The 24,858-nt window shown below is 41.1% G+C and overlaps 1 protein-coding gene across 2 annotated transcripts in view; it reads left to right on the forward strand.

The window, feature by feature from the left end:
- Nucleotides 1-19,843: 19,843 nt before the first annotated feature.
- RASAL2 (RAS protein activator like 2) overlaps nt 19,844-24,858 on the forward strand; it is a 150,050-nt gene continuing 145,035 nt past the window's right edge. For both annotated transcript variants that reach the window (XM_076339648.1, XM_076339649.1), the window contains exon 1: nt 19,844-19,945. In XM_076339648.1, the coding sequence (XP_076195763.1) occupies nt 19,897-19,945 (49 nt within the window). In that variant the 5' untranslated portion in view covers nt 19,844-19,896. The remainder of the gene's footprint in view (nt 19,946-24,858) is intronic.

The following is a 24,858-nucleotide window of genomic DNA, read 5'->3' on the forward strand; positions in this document are numbered from 1 at the left end:
AATGCTTCTTGCACTTGCATTTTGAGCGGTGTTATGTTTTTTAAAAGTGTTTGAGAAAGACAAAGATAAAACAGTAGGAGACACGATAATTACACAAAGAAGCTCCTTTACTTCTGGCATGTCACACCAACCAGTAAGAGTCAGGAGATGTGACGAAAGCAGTTTAGAAAATTGTTTTGCTAAACTTGAGCTGTCATTGTTTTTCCATTTTATTGTAGTTGTAATTTTGTCATATAAAATCAGTGAAGGCATACATACATGCAAATATTACAGCCTTTTAAACTTGCCCTGTTTCCTAATGATTGGTGTAGGAAGCAGCCGCTGCCTGTTGACCCTGTCCCTCTGGATGGTGTTACGTGCCTTGGTGGCTGTCATGTGGAGTTGAGGAATGTGCTTTAAAAAGTTGCTTTTTGAAATACCAATAACAATATGGGGTTTTTATCCCAATCTCAAATATTAAGTTGTTGTTTTCAGTGGTTTTGACATCTCATTCCGACAGGAAATTAGGGTCTCCCCCCCCCGATGGGGAAAAAATATGAGAAATACCAGTGGCCAATGAAGAAAAAAGCTGCTTGGATTTGAAAATTGACCATCAGGAAGCAACACGCTTTGCTTATTTTAAGCTATGCAGTACATATTCATTCCTTGCTTTTTCTGTCCTCAGTTTCAACTTGCAATATCTCAGCTTCCTCCCCATTTACTTCAAATACATCCACATACCAAAAAAAAAAGGGTTGTCTTTCCTCTTGCAAACTATAAGCCTTTAGTAACACTGATGCTATTATTGTCACCAGGCCGAAGTTCGCAGGATGATGCTTAAGTGAGAAATAGGCAGAGTGTAAAGGAATTACTTTGTTATCGTGCTCAAAGCTTTTTCTCAAGTGGGAAAATAAAATGCCCTGTTAGAAGTTCAGTAAGCATCCGATCACCAATGTCTGTTTTTAAAGATACATAATTAGAGAGCAGACTGACAGTGTGATGGAAAGAAGATGCACAGCATCTGCTGCTATGCCTGAAATTGTACAGATTCTGTTCAGTAAACTTGGTTACTTGGGTTAAATTTTACCATAGTTTTACTTGTCCAGTTAAACATTTTAAGTAAGTTTTGGCAGCTGCCTTAGTTAATATACATATGATTGGTTTCTTCATGTTAATCTGATCCTTCTTTCGGATAGCATCATTAAAATATGCAGGCTCGTTAGAAAAATGTCAGTTTTATAACATCTTCTTAATATAGCCTGTGTGCATCTACTTTCTGTAGTAATAGTGTATGCAAGCTTGCCTTTTTTTCTCCTCCCCCCCCCCCCAGTGTATTATCAGCTGTGGTAGATGAACCAAGAGGAGGGACCTCTGCAGTTCACTGTTGGGGCTCAAGACTTCAGTAGTGACTTATCTGAAGCCTTGCCTGAGTAATGGCTCTGTCAACATTTGTTGAAGTGGATAAATTTTGCTTCCTTGGTCACAGGGTACCAGGTCCACTTTTTTGTTAACACCTTTGACTCTCTCTTTGGCTAAAAAAAAAGAAAGTCCATCTACAGTAACCTGTAGCCAAGTCAGACACAGAGATACATGTTTTAATCCTGTCTTCGTTTGAACACTATTTTGATTATATGAGATGGAAAAGTTTTAATTGTTCTGTGTCTGCTTGGTGTAGGTGGGTCACAAACGCTCTGTATCGCTATTAATAGGCAAAAGAACAATATTCTTCAAATTTAACTTGGGATACTTCATTCCTGTCTGTCTTGTAATCTGAGAGATTGGGGTATTTTCTCTCCCACTTTCCTCCTTCTTCCCAAACTCTCATTGTTTCTTGATGCTGAGAGATAAGCAAGATATGTCAAAAAATTATTTCAGGTTTGCTTGCAGTGACCTGCCGGACTCTGTGAATGGTGCTTTGTAGAACAATTACCTGGAAATCTGTGTGCCTCCTTTTAGGATTGACCCACTACCTCCAAACTGTTCTGGCTCACTGACCTCGAATAGTGTATTTGTAGAGCATTCGCCTTCTTTATGAAGCAAATGCAAATCTACCAGACCCCACATTTCCCAGCAAGAGGCTTTCTGTCACTCTAATTCCCTTATCATAAACACAGCAACTTCAGTTGTCCCTGAATCCTGGCCCATCTGCCTCGGATTTACTAGAATAGTATCATGGTTTAGATAACGTTCCCTCCATCTGTGGAAACAAACATTTATTGTTTTATCTGCAGGAGAAATTGATGAATATTAGTATTTGCAAAGATAAATGGCATTTTATCATGGACTTGTACCAATAGTCCACCTGGCTGCACCTGCTGTTTGAGACAAAGTGCAGGGAACAAATGAGCAAGTTGACTTACAGGCTCAGAGGAGAGCCAGTACTGCTCTACCTCTCAAAAGGACATGTTTATAAACAATTTTTTTCTTAATTTGAGGTGTCTGTTTGAATTTTGAGCTTTATTTTTGTGACCGAATGCTTATCCCAACTCCTTTTCCCCACTTTTCTCAAGCATTGTTTTTTTCCCCGTGGGGAATAAGAAATGATAACGTGATTCAGCTTGGGGACACATATTTGTTTGAATGCTGTACCGTTTGATTAGGTGTCCTTGATGAACCAAACCTGCTGCTTTTTTTAACCTAGCTAGCATGGAGCTGAACTTCGTTTCAGTTTGGGAAAGTTTAAAGAGTCCTTGGTATTTGTGCTGATTTCACCGATGGTGAAACTTTATTTTCCAATTTTACAAGCTGATTTTACAAATATTAGGGGGAAAAATCATCCTACTGTGTAACTAGCATGAATAAGCATGAAACCTTTTCTGTAGCTTTCCAGTATCTTTTCTGCTGACAGTTTTTCTTGTTACAGTGATTTTTGCAATACTTTTATATCTATTTTATTGCTGGCTTGTAGCAACTATGAGGTATCTTTTAAATAAGGACAGTTGTTAGTGTGTGTGGGTTTGAGAAGTTATTAATTCACAGCCACTTGTATGTGCAGGAAAAAATAGTTGGTTTTTTTGTTGTGTTTTGTTTTTTTTTTTGTTGGTGTGTTTGTTTTTTTTGTTTTTTTTTTCCCCCTGGGGGCATCAGTCATTTCCATGGTCATTTCACACTGCCGGATTCTTCTGCATCCTCCCAGTACGGGCCAGTGCTGTCATCCTGAACAGCACAGCCTGCATTGGGTCCTCTGGTCGATTTGAGAAGATTGTAGGTCACTGTTGTAAGTCAGAGTTTATGCACATGCTCTGCTGCATAGGAAAGCTTAATTAATTCGAGGCTTCTCGTATTTTTCTCTGGACAGTGAGACAGAGCTGTACACAGGCACACACATGTGCATGCTGTCGTGAAGGGGTGCTTTCTGAGTCAGGGACTGCTCTCGCATCCCTTCTGTCACTTGCTGATCCTGGGAGGATGGAGGTGGTTCCCCAAAGATACATCCCGAGGCACAGCCAGTCGTGCTAGGAGGAAAGCTACTAACCCCAGTTTTAGTGCTGGGCAAAGGGTGTTGTGAATTTTACTCCATTCACTGATTTGCCACTCCCAAAGAAATGAGTAGTCTGCCCTTTTGGATCACCTGTTTACTAGCCAAAGTTTAGGAATAGAAGGAAAAAGTAGTATGTGTACTGTCAAAGTAGCCACTAACCATTTGATTACAGGTTTAGAAAGAAAATCGTAAGACAAGAAAACGCAAGTGCAGATTACATGTGAAAGTGAGATTCTCCCTCAGCTGCTTCATACGCTGGCTGTTTCGGGAGCCTGGTAGCATGCTCTCTTGCTCCTCATGGGGCTCGCTGGCTTTGGGATTTCTTCAGGTTTATAATTTACTTGCTTCTATTGCTAAAATCGCTGCTGAGGGCAGACTTCTCCTTTAGCCTAAAATAAAATGGCCTAGTACCTGTCCTCTGTCCAGGCTGGGCTTTGAGAAGTTGGGTGCAAGTGTGGGAGCAGGATAGTTCTCCCCTTGCACTCAGCCGGGATGAAAAGCAGGGTGAGAAGCTTTCCTTAATTTTTCCACTTAATTTGCATGTTACTCAGACTTCTGTTGGTTTCTTGCATGTCGCAGTGTTTGTGGGGCTTCAGTCTGTCTTTGACTTTCACAGGGTTTGAGACTTCCGTTGTCCATAGACCTTACACGCTTCCTACCTTCCATCTTGCTGTGAGCATTGCATGAAGGCTAAGCGTGACAGACACATGACAGGTTTGCCATTCCCTGTTGTGTTTTTTTTTTTTTCTTCTAAGCTACCTTCCTTCCTTTCCCACCACCTCTTTTTAGCATTTTTAACCACTATAAAGTTTCTGCTATAATTAGCTCTGAACATGACTGTTATCATCTTTATGGAGTTTAATTTTTAAAAGGCGGTCTGGAGGAAGTAATGCTCATTTGGCTGAAATCCTTTTATTGTTCTAGCTGAGTGGCCAGCTTGGCGATCATAATACACAACGGACTTTTTAAAAAAGTTATCTGCTTGTCCTCTTCAGGTCCTCAGTCTAGGTTAAGGACCTGATATGCTTTGTGATGTACAACTTAAAAGATATATTATACACATGCACCCCCCAATGCTTACGCTGGTTTATTTTGATTTGGTCTGGATTTGCATCAATATAATTTGTCTATCGTATCTAGGTCATTGGTGAAAGTGAGCTCAGGGTATTATGCCCAACAACCATCAGAGCTATGTAAAGAAAATCTGATTTTTGACTTATAACTCTCCTTCAGTAGGGAACGTGTCAATTGTAGATTTTTCCAAAGGTTGGGGCTTGAATGTATGGAGGAGGAAATTTATCCTTGCTTCGAAGCTTCTGCCAATTAAGGCTGAGTTGCAGGGGTGAGGCGGCGTGGTGGAAGCTCTGCTGTGGTGTTGCCCTGGGCTGCCATAGCCTGTGCCCTGTTCACTAGGAGAGTACATGCATCCCAAGGGACTCTGCTCCATCTCTTTTGCCTGCAGCTGCTCGTTGCTATTCATGAGCTCTGCAACACTCTTTTTCAGTGTTATTTTGGTTTTTAATTGGTGGCTAGTATAGGATAACTTTTTACCGCTTTCACCCTTTTCCTTTTAAGCGCACATATAAGTGAATTTTGTCTCCGTGTTTACTAGTGTGAAATTAAAAACAAAAAAACAAATTAAACAGGATATGGGATCATTAACTTTGACTTCACTTTGCACCATCTTGCAAACAAATCAGCGGCTATCATAGTGCCCTTCCCAGAACTGGGTGTGGTGGTTGAAATAAAACATGTCAGGAGTACAAAGAGAACAGAGTTCTATTGTTTCGGGGCAGGCAGAAAGATGACTTCTGAAGGCTAAAGTGTGGGGTTTGGGGTTTTTTTAAAGTAGGATGTTTGTGCTGCTCTTGCCACTTTTTCTTCAGTCTTACTATTTTGTTGATTATTTAAATAAAGTAATTCTACAAGGAGCCTTCAGGGCCATTTTCTATAATTTGAAGCTTGTTTCAAAGTATCTGCTCCAATTTAATTGAAGAATTTCAGTGAGTGGTAGCTTTGGCTTTGAAGTGTTCCTCTGCACTAAGGAGGGATTTCACTGAAGCAGAAACTCCCTAGACAGTCGCCTCGATATTTAGCCTCAGAGAAATGTTCGTATCCCCTTCTCTTCCTTGTCCTCATTGATTTACACTCATGCTTACATCTATCTTAAAACTGATTTTTAGTTTTCAAGCCAGGGTTTTCCTTACGCACTTTATGAACGCAATGCTATGCAGGATTCAGTCTTATACATTAAACCCAGTCTAGATTTAGTGCCTAAATAGCAAACAAGACAAGAAGGCCTCCTGTATACCTGATTTAATTTTCCTTGCTGAGTAAAACTGTTCTTATTATCATTTCTTAACTGGCAGTAGTCCCAAAAGGTTTGGAGACTAGATGCTCATGCATGCCCATGTCCCGCTTTGTGACTTTTACCCATGTATGGGGTCTAAAGCGTATCTGGTGTAAAGTAAGCATATTATGTATGTTCGTCTTGGAGAGATGCTGTGTACTGAACAAAATAGCTGGACTTGGCTGAAGGATGACTAGCTGAAAGCTTGAGGATTTGTGTCATGCAGGAGAAAAGCCTTACAGACTGTAAGGTAGTCACTTGGATCTCGGAGCGTGAGTCTCCCAAGGAGCCCTGGATGGTAGTGCAGCATAACTAAAGATAAAAGGAAAATCATGCATAATAAAAGCATAATTTATGATTGTGGCTTCCTTGTGCCAAATAACTATGTGTGGAGACGGTCATCCTCAATAACATAAGGAATGGTCTTTGTGTTTATAATTTTATTTACTGAAAACAGTAGTTGAGACTGAGTGTGTTTGAAAGGAAGTGATTTTAGGGTGGTTTTTCCCCCTGAAAACAGGAAGGAGTGGCGCGCTAGCTTCTTCCTTTGCAAGCACCTGCTTCCATGGTGTATTGGGGTATATGAACACAGCCCAATGTTTGGCATTTCAGCAGATATCTTACTCATGTCAGTTCACATAAAGTAACACTTGACAGTGCATAGCGACTTTTTTCTCTTTTAAACTTTTGTTTTTATTTAGAATCAGCATTGCTCAATGTGGGAAATGAAAAGGTTTCCCTTTAAGACCTGTCGTTACTCCTTTCATATCTGATCTTTCAAATGTATTCTTATGTGGCTTTTCTGTCTTCTCTGTGTTTTCTTTTGGAGCAAATCTGATAAAAATGGTTGATTTGAAAAAAATTATTTATAATTCAAGTATCGTACTTCACTAGAAACCTGATGATAAAAATTTTAGATAGTTAACATCTTGTCAGAGCAATCGTTTCAGGCTGTTTTCCTTTTTACCACAGTGGACTAGCGTTTGATCCTTCAATCTCCTTTGGAAATATAAAAATACAAGTTTTAAAAACTCTGATTCAGACTGAAAGCTTAGACTGCATAAAACACAAGTACACTAGAGCAACATGTGCTAGTCAAATGAGATAAATATTTGATGTCCTTCAGCTCTGGTGACAAAAGGACCATAGTCTGTGGAATCCCTAATGCCAGCTGTGTTGAAAGTTGCTGACTGTTGGCCTGTGGCTGTTTGCTGCTCATACAGTATTACACTTTCATATATCACAGTCCAAGCTGTGTGCAGTTGTTTTTTTTTTAATAAAGAAAAAACAAACATATGCACAAATATAAGCAAAGAGGTGTGTGAAAGATGCAAAATAAAAAGCCCGCAAGAAGCATGTTTATTTATGAAAGTTTCTTTGTGAGTAACCTTGTTTTTGACTATTGTTTGCCACACCTTCATTTCGTTATCCTTGTTTCCTTTCATTCATCTTCGCAGGTACTGCAGCTTTGCCTAATTCCTTGGAGAGGGGTAATAAAGGGATAGTATTTCCAAGGAATGCAGTGTCACATCTCTGACTGTGCAGCCTTCCTCATGTTTGCTCTTTGACTTCTTGGTCTCTGCTACATGCAAAAAATCCTCCTCCTTTTTAAAGGGCTTTTCCTGTGTGTTGAATTGCATGTAATATAGATACAGCAGCTCCTGATAGGTGCTTTTTTTCTTTCTCCCAGCTGTAATGGGGAGAAGTGAGTAATGGAGAAGTGTTTCCTTTTTTTTCTGACCACTGTTAGAAAAACAGAGCAATCCATAACATGTCCAGGATGCAAGTAGGACTGCTATTTGTAAAAGATCAGTATGTTGTGCCATAGAGTGTTTAAACAGGGATGATAGTTATGCACAAATTTGATGATATCTACACGCTGGCTACTCATAAAAAGAAGAAATTGTGATATTCTTTAGAAGAGTTAAATGTTTCCCCAAGTATTTTCTGTTCTCCAGAATGATGGTCTTTAAGTGTAGGACCAAGATAAAATTGACTTCATCTGAAGTTGTAGAAAACGCAAATATTTTTATGTGACTAATTTCAGTAAGCTTGACCTGAGAAGGTAAATATGTGTTTCACAGTGTCATTTACACAAGAAAACAGTCAGGAATACGTTTCTTTGAAGGATGACTCTTTAGGCTACAACAGAATTTTATTAGGGGGCTCTTGGGATTAGTTGGCTCTACAAAACGCATTGCACTCCAGTAGTAATTCTCCCAGTGCAGAGCAGGATTGGCTGGTAGGGTTAACTGTTGAAGGGCTGTTAGTCTGAGTAATTCACTGACCATCTTCCTTAAGCAGGAGAAGCTGCCTTCTGAAGTCAGAATCATTTGCACAACAATAAAACTGTTAAGAAGTGCAGCGCTGTGATTTTTAGTTTGCTAATGCAGTTGGGAAACCCTTCGATTTAGATGCAAGCTGAGAATTTCTATTGCTAGTCTGCTGTAGAAAGGCAAATTAAAGTTAACTGATGTACTTCTAAATGCGGCCTGTGTGAAATGAAGTTCTTTATAGTGTAATTTTTTTTCTTTAAATAGCACGATTTATTATTCCATAAGTAGGTAATTTCTCGTTGCTGATAACCACATGGCTAGTCTTCCCTTCTGCCATTGCAGTTCCCTTGCAATAGCAACGTTTCCTTTCAAAATACCATTGATTGACTTGTAGCCCCTTGGGGGGCTGTATTTAGACTTGCTGTTAATAGATCAGTTCGTTCATGTAATTACCGAGCTCTGACAGAGTAGCTTCTGTAGCTCAGTGCACATTATTGCTTTACATTTGCTCTCTGTGAATTGCAGGACAACCCATCATGCTTGGTGAGGAGTTTACAGCTCTAGAAAATGAAGAAACCATTTTGTAGCTCCCAACAGACCTTTTAATAAGTTTTAGCAAGTTCCGTTCATCCGTGAGATAGTAGGAAAATATTTTCCTGTCTGATTCTGTGTCATGACTTCATTGGCTTGAAATTACATGTTTTTCTGTAAGCCGAAGTGCCTCTCCTGCTGGGATGCGTGCGTTGCTGTCTTTGGCACTTGGAGGAATGAGTTAACTCTCACCTGTGTTGGGAACAGACTTCACCGAAAATCCTCAGTGAAGGATTGTACGTGTAGTTGTACCCGGCTTTGCAGCCGCTCCATTCACTCGACTGCAGGGAAGACTGACAGTGTTAGAGACAGGATTTTTTTCTGAGGCTTTTTCTATGATTTTAGTTGTGTTTCAGCATTACGGAGCAGTATGAATGAGGTGGTGCGGAGACTGAGAGAAAGGCTTTGTGGTTTTTATTAGTAGCAACTGTGCAAGCAAACTTAATTTGGCATTCTTAAGTCCGTTGGTGTTTTTCCAACTTTACCCCTCAGCTGTTGCTAACTGCATTGCAGAGGACTCTGTAATCTAGCAATTTCTCATTGTCTCCAGTCCCTGCCATTTATAAGTGGGGATTCAGACTGCATAGCAGGTTGAGTGAGCATTCACTTTTATTTTTAATTTTAATACAAGTATTTCCTCAAGTCCTTGGAAAAATATACCTGGCGCTTACTAGCCTGAGGATATGTGCTTATTAGCTGAGCTGAAAAATACCTGTATGATCTTGTCCCATATGGTTTTATAGGAAAGAAACAGTTATATACACTTCATTTTTTCCACTTCCTATATTCTGTCTCTCCTCCCAACCCCCAAAACAGCCAGTCTGGCTATATTCTTTCTCTTCTTTCTCCTCTCCCGTTTCCTTCTTGTATAGTTCATGGTATATCCCATCCTGTCTCTTTTGTCTGTGTGCTTCCCTTCCTTACCACTGCCCCACATGGAGCAGTGTGCCATCGTGCTGATTTTATATCAAAATTCATATCCTTTTGATAGTGATGTTCTTCAGGATGTCTTTTACCTGTGCTCTTTTTCAGTCCATGGGAGAATTAGAAGGGTTTTCAGCAGCTGCCACTAAGAGGCCAAGCCTTCACTTCTCTCTGTGCCAAGGGGACAATCTCTACTGTCCCCTCACTCAACTTCCAAGTTTGTACTTTATTCGGGAGAATAAATGCATGAGAGGATTAGTGGGTTTCACTCACCCTGCCGCATTAAAACAATAATTTTACATAAAACCATTTTCCACAAATTACTCTAGCTGGTTATTGACATGTCAGTGGTGAATTAGCATTTGAAATGATGCTTTGAGGGTCCAAAGTGCCTTTTGCCTTTCATGAAAATGGTATCCCAGAGCTGTTTTACACTTGTGGGGAAGGCTTCTCTCTTGGTGAGTACATTTTTTGCTGCATATTGCTTCCACTGGTTGCAGTCCAACAGCCTGTCAAACATCTGACTTACCCCCTCTTAGAAAAACTTGGGCAACTTCAGTGTAACACTCAGCTACACCCTGAAGTTCTTCCGCTGACTGTTGACTCACAGTTACACTCACAAGAAAGCAATGAGTGGTTGAGTCAACTCTGCTTCAATAAACAAGGTAACTGTTGCTCATGCATAAAGATATTACTAATTCCTTCAGTAAAATGAGCATCTTTTTCATAAATACTACCCCTGCTTCATGCTTTCACCCTCTCCAGACAAACTTTTGAAGACGAGGAAAGAGAGGAAGGTTGGTGGGTTTTCTTCTTGCTAGGTAGCCACTAATTGTAGTTCAAGCAAAAGCCCAGGACTACAAGCACATAGGAGGGGAAAATTCACTAGTTTTCATTTAGTAACACAGCTGGAATCTAGTGTGAAGATGTGATTTGGTTTTTTGGGGCTACAATATCTTGTAGGTTTTTTTTCTCTCACCTACTCTAAAATACAAGTGCCTGCCCTATGGCAGAGGCGTGCATATGCTCATGTAAAGATCTCTTCGTGAAAGCAGATGAGGAAGAGTTGTGCAAAACAATTGAAAACAACTGCCTTTCTGTTCCACTAAAGGAAAAACAATTGCTTCATTAAACTACGCATTTGGACTTTCACACAGCCAATATATAAATCCATGATTTTTCAGAAATGGTAGTTTTGATTCCTGTGATGACATGGGACTGAAATGTTCATTTGAGGTTTTGTGAGGAAAAAGACTTTCCTTTGCATGTGGATTGCCATGGGCTTTTAGGGTTATTTTGGAGAGCAAATTACAAGATTCTCATGTGGTTCTGAACTCTTCTGTTTTCCTTACAAATGTGCTCAAGTTTAGGGATTAAGAGTGGGTTTCTGGCAGCTGTCTGCCGACTGCAAAAGCATACAATCTTGTATGTAGTCACAGCGATTAAAAATGTCTGGTCTGCGGTGGGGGAAGAGGGAGATCCCAGGAGGAGAAAGGCAGAGACTAGCCAGTTTCTTCTGCTGTCCCGGAGGAGGACTCAAGCAGCCCAGCCTCTCTCGTGCTGCCAAATTCCTGCTGGGAGGATCGCTCCAGGTGGAGGGCGGCTCCGCACCGTCCTCTCCTGCAAATGCATGGTCCCTTTTGGGGACCGCATCCTGAGCATGGTTCTGGTTATTGTGTGCTGGGGAGGTTTCATAATACACCTAAACCAATATCACAGCTCACTGCCACCAGAATTTTTTCCCCCCTCTTATACTGGCTCCAGAGCTCAGTAGTCCCTTTTATTGAAGGTATGGGGATGGAGGGTAGAGGGATGCTCCAGTACTGAGGAGTAACTTGAGTCAGCTGGTGGGGTGCACGGAGCATAGGACTCTTTCCTTTTGGAGGAGGCAAGCTGCTCGGAGGCCGTGAGCTGTCTCAAGGATGCAGTTGCCTGGAAAGGTGACAAGTGTGGGAACTGGGGAGGCAAAAGGGCTAGTACCTCTTGCCTTTTTAGAACTTAACCTTAAGACTCAGGGGAGTATTTTAATATTTTAAGAGCCATGAGAATTATTTTAAACAGGTGAGAGGGAGATATTGTCATCTGTTGAGAAAATTTTTTTAAGAAATGGTTGTTTTGGTTGGCTGACCTTCTTTGTAAAGAAAACCTTTATGTTAAAGATTAATGTCTGCATCCTGCTCTGAAGATATTGACACCTGCAATAAACCTATTTCAGACTTCAGGAATTAGCAATAAGGCTGCAAATGAGTAAGTTTGATATCACTGAGGGGTGCCTGAGAATGAGGGAGGTGGATACCTTTGAGTCTTTTCTACCTTGCAGAATAGACAAAGCTTCAATTACTGTCAGTTACTTTCATTAACTGCATGTTTTCTTTTTTATAAAGATAAGGTAGTTTACTAACACAGTAATAGAACTATTTTGTTATTTTAACTTGGCAATATCCTACAACAAAATAGGTAATTTATTAGCATACTAGTGAATTATGTACTCTCTATGCAAAGCACCAATAAGTAAGGTATGTGAGGAGGCGCTTGTTCTTTTGTCTTTTTAGCATCCTTTGGCTGGAGATCCTCCTCTGAAACGAGGGGCACAAGGTAAGGCGAGGTCTGACGTGTTTTTCTTTGCACTGGCGGTGACAACAAAATCGTTAATCTTGCCTCCCAGCAGAGCCAGTGGCAAGAACTGCGAACAGTCCTGTGGTAAGAGCGATCAGAAGTGAGATGGATGTTCAGCAGGTGCAGACGGCATTTCCTCCCTGTGCTGAACATAGGGTTATAGAAATACAATTCTGTCTCCCAAACGCACCCCAAAATTATTTTTCTAGAGAGATGCCATGTCCATTTCCAGCTTATGTACATCTGTTTACACTGGGCTAAGGAGTGTAGAATCCTGTGTGAGGACCAGGAAAGTATGTAAAGACAAAATCTAATTTCTTCTGTTTTCTCCCCATTTAATCTGTTGTAGATATCTGATCTTTTTGTAGCTTCCCATCCTCAGTCTCCCTGACTTCCCGCTTCCCTTCTTTCCTCCCTTGCTTCTTTTAAATGTGTGGTTTGATTGGGAAGCTGTAATCTCTTTATTGTTCTCTTCATTTAAAAGCACCTTAACCTGCAGAATGAACCACTGGCTGTTTCTCATTTGGTTTCCAATAAATTTCCTGTTTGTCTGGATTCTGGGTTATTCACTCAACAGTTAACAGAGGCAATTAGGCCGCTGAAAACTCCTTGCTGCTGAGATCTGCCAGGCTGGCACACACGGCTGTGTGTCAGCCACAAAGGCTTTCCCCCTTTACTGGCAGTGGCATAATTTGTGCAGTTCTTCATCATTCATTTCAGATTTCCCATCTTCTGAATCTAGCTTCTTGTCTTTTTGTTTTTCTTTTCTTTTCTTTTTTGTCTGGCTCAAATTTCAGCTCAAAAGCAATCTGTAGCACATCTTTCCTTGCACGTTTATGCAGAAAATTGTTCTCTCCTCTCCCACTGCCCTCCCCCCCCCCCCCCCCCCCCCGGCAGACAATCTGCAAATGCTCCCTTATCAAAGCCTTTCGTTGACAGAATTTAAAACCTCACTCTTCTTTATAGACTTTTTGTTTAGTGCGCCTTAAAATACTGGATAAACTCCAGCAAAGCTAACTTGTTCATCAAGGATGTTGTGCTAGAGGTGAAAACACTTTGTCACAAAGAAGCTTATATTTTGGGGGGAATTTTTAGCCTTATCCTTGCAGGTTTTGTGTGTAGGCAGAACAGGCACTTGCACGTGGTAGCAGACTGCCTGTTTTTTTTGTGACCACTTGTAGCTGCTGAGATTGCCCTGCAGATCCCAACAACTGCTTCTCTAAGGGCAGACACGAGATCCCCTCTTCTAGACTCGCTGTACTTGACCTCTACATCCCTCTATCAGAGGACCTGGCCTCATCTTCCTGTCCTCTTCTTTCCTTCTCCTCTTTTCTACTATGAAGTGTGCAAGCATGGGCAAGAGAAGCTGCAGGGAGAAAGGGACTTCTTCCAGAGGAGGTTGGTTGCTGGGGAAGAAAGGAAGACCTGTTTGGGGGAAGGAGCCTGAGGTTTGGGGGGGGGGGGGGGGGGGGGCTGGGGCAGGGAGGAGAGACAAAACAGCTCTTGGAAACTTCAGTGAGGACTGTACCACACGTGTTCAGACCTCCACAGCCATGGTGAACTGATTGTTGAGGGGAGGATGAACCTCAGCCCTGTACTGAGAACTTGCTGAGCTGCTGGTGGAAAGTTTGATTTTTGCAGACAATAAAATGTATATAAAATAATGGGTTCTATTTCAGAGAATTCATGCTGCGTGCAGAAAAGGGTGACTCCATGTTTGTAACTTTTTTACAGTGTTTTTTTTGTCCTATCAAGAGTTATTAGAGGCATTTGTTTTTGACATCTTGGATTCAAGAAGATTAATATTTCATTTTATCAGCACGTTTTTGGAAGTATATATGGTTCTTCTTCCCCCCCCCTTGCTATAGGTGTCTTGTAAAGCATTATTGTTGTATCAGTCACAGCAGTATTAATAATGCCTGCGGTTACTGATAATTTCCCTGTGTTTCAAATTTTGCTAAAGCAAACCAGAGACATGGAGCTGCTATTGGCATTTAGATGTAGAAAGTAAATATCTTTCTGCTCCCAAATAAAGACAGTCTCTGGAGACAAATTTATAGCGATCTCCCATGTAGTCTCAGTGCTCTTTTCCTTGGCTATCTTGATTCCTAGTTAATGTGCAGAGAGATGTGGTACTAAAGAGGGTTAAAAAGTTGAATTTTTCACTTAGATGACTTTTTCCAGATTGGACACAATTTGCAGGGGTGGGTGGTGGGGAATTGGTGAATATCTGTAGAGATAAACTTAAAAAAAACCAAAAAAACCAAAAAAAACCAAAAAAAACCCCCATGTGAATGTGAAATTTTTTTTAAATAATCCAGCAGGTCTTTCATCTTTTTTCTTTTTTTTTTAAAAAAAGTCTTTGAATGCAGACTGTGTAAATAGTTTGAGAATGATCAAAACTATTAATGCTTCATTGATTTCCTCCATTGACTTGACTGTTAGATATTTAATCTCTTTTTTTTAAAAAGTGTGTATTTTTCTGTTTCAAAAGCAGCCTCCCACTGTCCTTTGCCTAGCGGGAAGCATCTCCTGCTGGCTTTCTGTCGCTTTGCCAGCCTTGAGACTTTGCTTTCAAGGGCGGTTGAACAGTTTGGACTTTTCCTGTCCTTCTGCTGGAGTTGGTGAGCAGACTCCCCCATTGCATGCTCAGCTTTGTGCCTGGCTGTGGCCATCCGAGCCAATTTAATCTATCTTGCCTGAACAGTGCATGCTATGATCCCATGGCTTCGTTGCCAAACCCATGGCAGGAGCTCTCTGAAAGGAATCACAGCGGTCTCCTGGATACTTCCTGTCCTGCATGCTTTTTTCTGTACCTCCTTTCTCTTTACTTATGCCAGTTGTAATAACGTTTTTTAGATGGTCACTGGTGATGAGGTTTTTTTTCATAGTAACGGCTGTTACAAAGAATTGCCTGAACTGCAGCTGTTTCACAGAGTTCTGTAATAATTCTGTTTTTAAGAATAAATTCCACTTAAAAAAAAATTACTTAAAAATGAGAAATGATCAGCTGTTCTAGGGTCTGCACAGGGACTGTGTTTTTGAACTTCTGAAACAACTTGTTAAGTTGAACGCCTGAGGAACAAAGCAATTTGACTCATTGCTTATATTTAGTATCATTACCTACTGCAATAGGTTCCGTTTTCTTCTGAGCATTAATGTTTTTGGTCAGGAAGGTTAACAGGGAAAACGCCCAGCAGAAGGCATTTGTCTGCTTATCAGAAGGCAAATGCATGGAAAACATCAGGTCACTGTACTGGGTGTCAACTTTTTTCTTTTTTTTTTTTCTTTTTTTTCCCTTTTTTTTTTTTAAGAGTCTGTAGAAGGTGGGGTGTTCAAGGGTGGGGAGAGGATGTCCTTCCTTTTTGGTAAAGCCTGTAAAATTGGAGGTGCTAGTGGATCCTTAGTACAAATGTGACCTGAAATCACAGCACCCTCTTTATGTTTTGATCCAGAATCGCATATCATAAATGTATGAGATCCCAAACTTTAAAATATATCTGAGGATCCTAGCTAGTTATAATTTCTCTGGTTTTGAGTATATTTGGAATTGAAGCAAAAATTCTAAGTACTGGTTTTATATGTAATATTAAAAATATGATTGATCTTATAGTTTTGTTAGGAACAAACTTTTACTACATCTTTCTGTAATCCACATGGCAAACAAAGGAGAGATGCCCAGTTTTAAGGTGCTGCTTTTGAAGCTTTAGACTAAAGCATTAAACCTTTGAAGATTGTTTGAAAGTCCTAGCTGCCCAGAGAGCCATAAAGCTGGGCAGGCTCAGCTCGGGAAACTGCGTGACTCCTTGTGTTTCTGGAACCAGGTGAGCAGCTGTAATCGGCTTTCACCATAGAAGTATAAAATATACCATTAAATTTGGTATGTAACAGGTGAAGTGGGGTTGAAAATCAAAGGGAGTGGAAGAGTTTGAGCACGGTTTTGCTGGTCTGAAGCCTGTGTCCTGCTCTTTTTTCTCCCCATTCCCGTCTCTGTATGTTACAGTGTTGTTTATCCCAGAAAACTTCTTCAAGGGGTTAACTGACCAGAATCCTCTTTTTATGTGACCTTGAATAGATACCGCATTCAAGGGAATTTTTCTTCTCCTTGTGGGGTGTGAGAAGCAGCAGAGCTGCTATTGTATTTTTCCTTTTCTGAAAGCATGAAGGCCTGTGACTCCTCAGAGTGCAGTTGGTGGAAGCGACAATGTTTTTTTTCCCCTTGCTCCCAAGCGGTCTCGTCCTGGGGCTTGTTACTTTTATTACATGGAACCCCCTCCGTAAGCAGGCTGAGGAGCCTCTGCTGCCTCTAGTAATCACTCTTTAAATTGATACAAATTTGAGGCATTGTGCAGAGTCTTGCAGCATCTTCTGAGATTCCCTGTGATAATAGCATCACCCTGCTGAGGAACCTCGTTAATATTCATGTGATAATTGTTTCAGTACTTGGCAGGGACAAGGGCATTAATGTGAAGCCTTCTTCAGCTGACACATATTAAAGAAATGATTGTGTTTTGTACTGTAGCAGTGATTTCATTACACTTGAACAATGAAATTCTGGATGTCTTTCGGTAGATGTGTACATAAACACTTGTATTAAGGCAGTTAGCTGGCATATTGGACTACATGAACCTCACGTGATCTTGTGTGCAGATCAGTTTCCCAAAAGGGATTTTCATGGTGTTGGTGCTGGTCACAAGGTGAGCTTCGTGACCTCTCAAAGGCTACCCAAGAGACTGGCGATGGTCCTGCACTGTCCCTGGATGTGCTCATGTATGTGGACATATGTATCCAGGCACAGTCCTGTGGCATGATATATATCTATGTGGCTAGGCAGTCTTAAGTCCAATTGATGTGGACTCACGTTTTGTTGCTGGAGACGGTTAATGGGTTTTTTTTGGTTTTTTAGGTTTGGTTTGGTTTTGTTTTTTTTTTTTTGAATCATCATGTTCGAGGTTGATCACAGGGCCCACTTGAAAGATTAGCAGGGAAGAGTTTGCTAGAATAACAACTTGTATGACCAGTTCCCTGCCTAGTATCTCAGGACCTGTCAGGAGAGAAGACTGAGAGGTGAGCCAAGGTCTGGATGAAGACTTTTGGCAGGGTATGGGCCACTGCAGCACACAGGACAGCTGCTGCTGGTCAAGCAAAGGGGCACAAGCACGGAGGGATGCTTTCTCAGTCAAAATCTTACGTGCTAGCATGTTGTTTCTGGTTAAATGGAAATGAAGGTTTGAAACTGTGTCCAGTTCTTCCATAATGAAGTGTCACTTTTTAAGCTTGGACAGTGGAACAAGAAGCAGCAGCCCTTTGGCAGAAGGCTGATGGGCTTGCACACCACTTGCCCTGTGCTCCCCTGCTTCTCTGTAATTGGACTTCTCTCTTATGTGGAGGGTTGTTGTGAAACTTCTCTCATGTACCCTGGGAAGATTCATGTGAAGACTGATTTTAAGAGCAGCTCTATCTCTCTTTTGACCCCAACCCCTTGATCTCGCAGTTACATGCCTTAAGGGATAGCAGCAATTTTAATTTATTTTACTTTTATGAGAATTTGGTTTGTCTTGAAAGACAGGGTAGAAAGAAGAGGGGAAGAGGTGGACTGTGGAATCTGCTGTTGCTGTATTAGGAGAGTAAGAAAAAATGGGGGATCTTTTAGTAGCCAACTTCGCAAGGTGGTAATAAAAAGGATGTTTGTTGAATAGTCACAGATCTTTCAGTGTTTCAGCATACATGTAATAAAGCTTTTTTATGAGATAAGTGGTCTTTGATGGAAAGATAAATAACATGCATCTGTCTGAAAAGGCATAAGATGGCAGTTTTTTCAGACAGGCATTTCTTATCATATTGGGGCTAAGTATTGCTAAGCTGCCAGCTTCTTTTCACTCAGCCTTTTGTGCTGGCCATTGTGCAACTTAGTTTGAGAAACCACACAGTGGTCAGGCACTATTTCATTAATGTTATCAGTAAAGATACTGGCTGCTGAAGATACCAGACCAAGAACTACTACAACTTTGGTATACTTTCAGAGACAAAGAAAAGTTTCTAGTGCTGCGAAGCCACATGCATCTCCAGCCTTTCCTGCCATAGGCAGTTGGGGAGAAGTCCATCAGACTTGCGTTTTCCAGGAGCAGGGCTGCTGCGAGCGGAAAGGCTGCTATGGCTGTGTCCCAGCCAAGGGTGAGGATGGTCACTGTTTGGCTGATCCTTGGTGATGGACCAAAGCTGCCCTGTCCATCCTCCTTTTTCTGTTCTTCCAAGGATGCTCGGATGCAGTAGGCCTCCCTGATGGCAGCAGGCTTGCAGGTTTGGAGGGCTGCTGCTGCAGCCTGTTGCAACAGGAGAGGATGGGCAGTGGTCTGTCTGGCTCGCTCCCTCCACAGACCAGGTAGGACGCTCTCCAGAGCCACCCAGCTTGGCAACAGTCTGCAGCAGGACTGTGAGGGCAGTGGTGGGCAGAAGTGGCTGCTGCCTGTCTCTCTTGAGGACTTTGCTTGCCTCTGCTCATCCTGCTTGCCAAGTGTGTGGGCCTGCTGGAGATCTGGTGGGAGTGGTCAAAGCCATCGTCATCTTCCTTTGGAGCATTTTGGGTCAGGAGAGCTTGACCTGCCTGCTCTCTTATCTGTCAGGAGAGTGTTTGTTGCCAGCAGTGGGGCAAATGTTAGAGCCCTCTGGGTCTATGCAAAAGGGTTTGGTAGCATGTCTGATGCACACTGGTGGTGTGTTCTCCAGTTTGCTCAGAGATGGAGCTGCCGTGAGTTAAATGCCTCAAAATGGTGGAGAAAACCAGTTGAAGACTTAAAGGAGCCTGAAGCTTTGTGGGGTGAGGCGAAGCTCTCTCAAAACACAAGTGGGCTGTTTATGAAACACTGTCGAAGAGGATGCATTTGACTCCTGCCTAATCACTGCACACACATGCGCTCCTGCCAGGATGACCTTGTTCCCGAGAGCTGGTGGCTGGCTTGTGGGGCAGGGCTGGTAGCCCCAGCCACGTGGTCTGACGCAGACACGAGCCCAGCATACCTCCCTTGCTCGTTCGTGACACCTACACTGCAAGGTGCAGGAGTTGTAGCTGGTGATGCCTCTTCTGGGCTTGTTTCTGCATCTGCCTTCCCCTTCTTTGTCTTCTGTCCCCAGAGTGACACAAACACTTCTCAAGTCTTTCGTCCAGGCACGCTGAAAGCCTACGGGACACTTCATACTGGAAATCCAGGAGACCTCTCCAGAGGAGGAAGCAGCGTCTCCTGTTTGTCTTGAGTTATTCTGTCACAACAATGGCTTCAGAATTTGCCTAATTTAAAAGCTAGTTTTAATCTGATGGGAAGATGTTTGTGTATTTAAAATAGTTATTCCTTGCTGGAGCCACTCCCTTCTTTTGTCCTTCTCTGCTGGACTTTTCGGCTTTGCTTAGCTAATGCAGTGCTTGTTTACAGCAGAGATACTGGAGCATGAAGAAGGAAGTCGGTACGTTTAATACTGATTTGGTTCCAAGCTTCCTGTGCGTGTGCATGCACGCGTGTGTGTGTGTGTGTGTTTTCAGCCTTGTTCATCCAGACACTGTGCAGCCTCAGTAGAAAAAGCGAAGGGGCCGGCAGAGACTAAATGCAGGCGTTTCTTTTTTTTTTTAATTCTTCCACCTGGTTTGGTCCTGAGCAGGTTTAAACAACGCGGGTAAAAATTCCGGTATGGCAAGCCTGGTGAGGAGGGTGCTAGTGCAGACAAAGCCATTGAGTGGTGAGTATGAGAAACATCTTGCCTAATGGGAAAGATAACTGATCAGAAAGTGTTGGTTTAGGTGCCTAGGAGGAGAAACGCCGTAGCGGGCAGCAAGCTGTTGGGTATTGTTGTTTTCATCTTCCATTTCCAGTGTGAGCTGGCTACCTGGAAATACCAAAACCTATGTCCGTGGAGAAGATGGTTATCCAGAGGAATGCACTAGTTAATGGGGCACAGTCACTTTTAAAGTCTTTTCCTTAGCCTGCCCCGGGTTTTCTGCCTTAGCTTGGCTAAATAACAGCAGCAGTCCATATAAATAGAATGGCTTTTAATTTGGGAGGTTTTTGGGGGAGTGGGGAGCTTGCAGGAGACGGGCATCTTGGGAGCATATAAACTGTTGTGTCAGTTGTGACTGTACCAAAAGATGGGATTGAGAAGAAAACAATGCTAATAAGCTGTAGGAGAAACAATTTTATTGCTTTACTTTTATTCTTTTGATTTGGGGTAAGTACCAAACTGGGTTTCAGTAAGGTGCTCTTGTGTTGCAGTGGTTACAGAAATCGTCATCAGCAGTGTTGTGTATTCTGGATTTTAAAATATTCCAGTAGCAGCACCAGCCTGTGCCTGGGGTTTTTCATTTAAATTTATGATGTTTATTCAGCTCTTAATTGTGCAAATTAGAATAATTATGGGGTGTGATTATATGCATACCCGGTGAGTGTTTTTAAGAGGCCAGCTCAAATTTCAGGAATTTATTTTATTAGCCTTGTCTTTCTGGTGCAAGTGTCCTTTCTGCATGCTGCTGTTCTGCAAAGCAAACATCATAAACTGCCACAGCAGGAAACAATTTTTGCAGCAGCATATCTGAGTGAATCAATCTTTAATAGGGCAGAAGGCTCTTCAATAACTCGGGCTAATTAGGACTGATGTGGTGAGTTATCAGAGACTGAAACAACCCTCCCGAAGCAGAGCAACTTCTCTCTGTTCCAGGGTTTGATAAGGACAGGAGGGCACAATTTGAGCCACGTGTGGTAAGGCTTGTGCAAGTGCCAATTTTATCAATGTATAAACTTCTATGAAAGGTTGTTCATGGAAAATAGGAATTTTGTGTGAGTTACTGACTGCTGCTAATCTCTCCCAAGGCTGCAACTGAGACTGTATTTGTGGAGGCAACAGTTCAGACTCAGATGTAAGCAGTGTCTCTTGTGTGGAAGTTAGGGACTGGGTGTGCAAAGTATTGCTTTGGCCTTTGCTGGGAAAGAGATCATGTTGGCAAATGGTGTTCCCTTCTAGCCCAAACTGACTAGTCTGTCTTCGCTCACTCAAAGCTTCTCAGAAACCATGAATTTCTGCCTCTAGGAAAAATGGAGATATCGCTGGAAATGGAGTAATCTCCTTGATTACATCGTGACAGAGGTGGCATGACAAATATAGGAAACTGAAAAAGAGATCTCCTTGATCTGTCTGTAAATAACTTGGGACTTTGGGTAACTTAACCAGTCTTCACAAAAAGAAACTGAGTGAAAATAAATAAATATATATATTTCCTTGCTTCAGCAATAAGGAGATTGGAATTATTCTAGTTGAAATTTCACTTGAAAAAAAGGCAGTCTGAAAATTAATGTAGAGAGGTTTTTTGTAGAGAAGTCTAGCAGATATTAAATGACTAGAGCATACATTTATCTTGCATAGATTTCTTCAGAGAAGTTTTAGCCCATCAGTGTTTGAAAGCACAATTCTTTGATGAGGGAAACATAGCCAATAGGGAAACGTGTAATAAGCATTGGCTTGATAACTTTCAGCATGATTTCAGAATCTCTGGAGAGGTTTTTTCAGATTTAAATCTCATTATTTGTGCTGTGGGGATGTGTGTTAAATGCGGGTTTTTTTAAATACCTTCAGGATGTTAGGAAGTTCAGGATGCTAAGAGAATGGTATGAAATACAGCTGGTGGGAGGGTGACCCCAGAGGAGGCATACCCATTGAAAAACTATTTGTATAGGGTGTATAAATACAAGCACTCATTCTGCCCCATGGAAAGTGTGTGCCTGAAGCCAGTTTGGTTTCTTCATTCGGGGAGGTTGGGTGCTGAGACCTCAGTTCTATAATCCCAGCCTGCTGCCCAGATCTTCATACTAGTGCGTGGATAAAAGGAACAGTGCAGTGAGTGGTCAGATGGAAAAAGAAATGGCACAGGAAGGAAACATTATAAAGAAGCATAAAGCACACGTACGGTATTTATTTTCCAGTGTTTAAAGTATGGGGAGCAGCAAGAATATAGAGCTACACCTTATTCTGTGTTATCGCATGTAATTCTGGCAGAAGAAAAGTCTGCAGCAAAATAATCTGATGAGCATTTTGTCTTTACTACGTAGGGTCTGTGTCTGATTATCACTCTTCTTTATTTAACTCTTCTCATGCCATTAAAAAAAAAAATCTTTTCTTTCATTCTTAGAGAGATTTACTTATAGGATATCTGAAAGTGATCTTGGGTTTCCCTGTTCCAAATTTATGTACTTGCTTAGGCACCAACAACTTGCAGCAGCTTTCAGAGATTTCAGGATTAATGAACTGAATGAAAGAACATCAGTCTTCAGAAGGGACTTCTAAGTGGTGACTTCTGTATAAGAATAGACATGGTCAGAGGCTATTTCAGCAGGAGTTACATTCCACTTACTTTGAGACAGTTGTTTTTTTAATGGCCCCTCATGTTTAAGGTTGGTTATGGTAGAGAAATTGTGAACGCTTTATGAAGTGGTGGTGAAACTGAACATCCTAAGGTTTCAATCTTTATTTAAAACGAAAAGGTTACAAAAAGTCAAGGTCAAAGTAGGCAAATGGCATTTTGCCAACTTAACAAATGCTATTGTATTTATCTCTCCGCTCCTGAGATCCCTGTTACTTTTAAAATACTGTTTAATTTGCCTGTCTGCTGGTCTATAACTGCAGGAGAAAATACAAATTGTTTTTTGGATTTGAGATAAACTGAAATGAGCTTGAGCCATGCCCTAGCTGAAGAGACATTTAAGTCAATTGAAATTGACTGTTCTTTAACATCATTTACCTTATAAAATATAAAAATAGAAACTGTATGGAAAGCTCAACACGTTAAAGAACAGCAAAATAGCAAAAACTTACAAAGAAGGACTTAGCTAAGCAGTATCCTTTTGTTTTCTAACTATATACTGCATTTCCTTTTAATTAACGTTTGAAATGACACCCATTATTTCAGCTGCATTGCCACAAACGATGCTGCCACGTCATCTGAAGGTTGTTCAAGATGATGTTGGATGCAAGAAGCTGTTAAATGAAAGTTAAAGTTGTCACATCAAAGCTCTCAAATAGCAGAAAAGTAACAGCCTTAATGGTTGCACCATCTTAACATTACTTTCTTTTGGCAGGTAAATAATGGTAGTCTAACAGGAATCTCCGGTACCTCAGAGGACTGTTTTTAAGCGTGAGGAATATCTTGTATCTGAGACTGCTGAGGGTGATACATTGGGGACCTTTACAGTAAATGGCCATACATAAAATAGTATAGATTTTAAAGGTAGCAGCCACTAAGCTGTCATATCAGAACGCCATGGCTGAGGGAGCTTTAGTATTAATTTAATCACCTGAGTGCAGTGACATTTATGCTGCCAGTTCAAGTGAGCGTGCTATAGAACATATTTACTAACAAAAGCATCTCGCTTAATGAAAATCTTGCAGTACAGGTGTCAGAAATATTCTAAGTCTGGTTTGGATTTAGTAATGCAGTATTCCTCTGTCATGGAGCCATCAGTATCCTGTCTTCAGAACACCTTTTAATGTTCTTTTAAAAAAATAAAGAAAAAAAAAATCTGTTTAAAAATAATGTGGCATTACCTTGTATATTCATTGTTCTTACAAACCTTCTAGCTAAGCACAGAATGTTGTGTGTTATTTCCTCTGCAGACAGATAATTGCAGTAGGGAGAGGAAATCGAGCAGTGTAAAGTACAAAATCTTAAATAGTGTGTATAAGTTCCTATTTCTGTTTACTGGGAACTTAGTATATCTTTTTAATTTGTTGAAATAATTTTAGCCTCTAAAAAGCAACATTGTCATTAGTAATAAATCACTTGATATTGTCTCTGAAGATACCTTATATTAAAAGTAAACTTTTTCCTGTTCTTTATATCTCTGTATCTCCTCCTCACTACAAATAACCAAGGGACTGTGGCAAGGCTACTTGTATTGTTCCATAGTCACTTTTCTTTGTGGAATTTGCAGTCCCTTTCTGACATGACAAAATAGGGTATTTCTTTATTCCTGGAGTGCAAGTTGTATTCTCTGACAATTCTGCAGACCAGGCTTTCCTTTCTAGCACTTTAATAGATTCGGGCTTAGATTCTCCACAAGATAATTAAGAGTTCCACGTTGTAGTCTTTCCAGCTTCAAAAACTGGACTAATAATACTCTTTAGTATCCTCTCTGGTTTTTTTTGCTTTGAGAGTTCAATAGACAGAGCACTCTGTCAAGGGTATTTCTGAGTTTTGGAGATCTGTGCATTCCCCTCCATCACACTCTGTAGATATCCTGACTGTTTTGGGACAGGCTTTTTTAGTGATCAATAGAATTTTTCCAAAAAATTAATTCCAAACTGAATTAAGCCATATCAGAAGAAAGCCACTGTAATTCTGAACAGGGAAGGTTTTTTAAATGTTTTGTTATCCATGTTAAATTATCTTAATTCCTGAACATAATCAGCTTTTTTAATATCCCTGTGTTTATCCACCTAAAGTTTGTCAGAGGGTGGTTGTAATATCAGCTGTGACATGAAGCGATTTTGCTTTCCACTAATCAGCTCTCCCCTATGACCACTATGTAAATAAACACCAATTATTGCTGATGGTGTAAACGCAAAGCATTTGGGTTCGCTTGTCAGTATATTCTGCTATTATCATGATT

The sequence above is a fragment of the Aptenodytes patagonicus genome, chromosome 5, assembly GCF_965638725.1.
Source record: "Aptenodytes patagonicus chromosome 5, bAptPat1.pri.cur, whole genome shotgun sequence".
Lineage (NCBI taxonomy): Eukaryota > Metazoa > Chordata > Aves > Sphenisciformes > Spheniscidae > Aptenodytes > Aptenodytes patagonicus.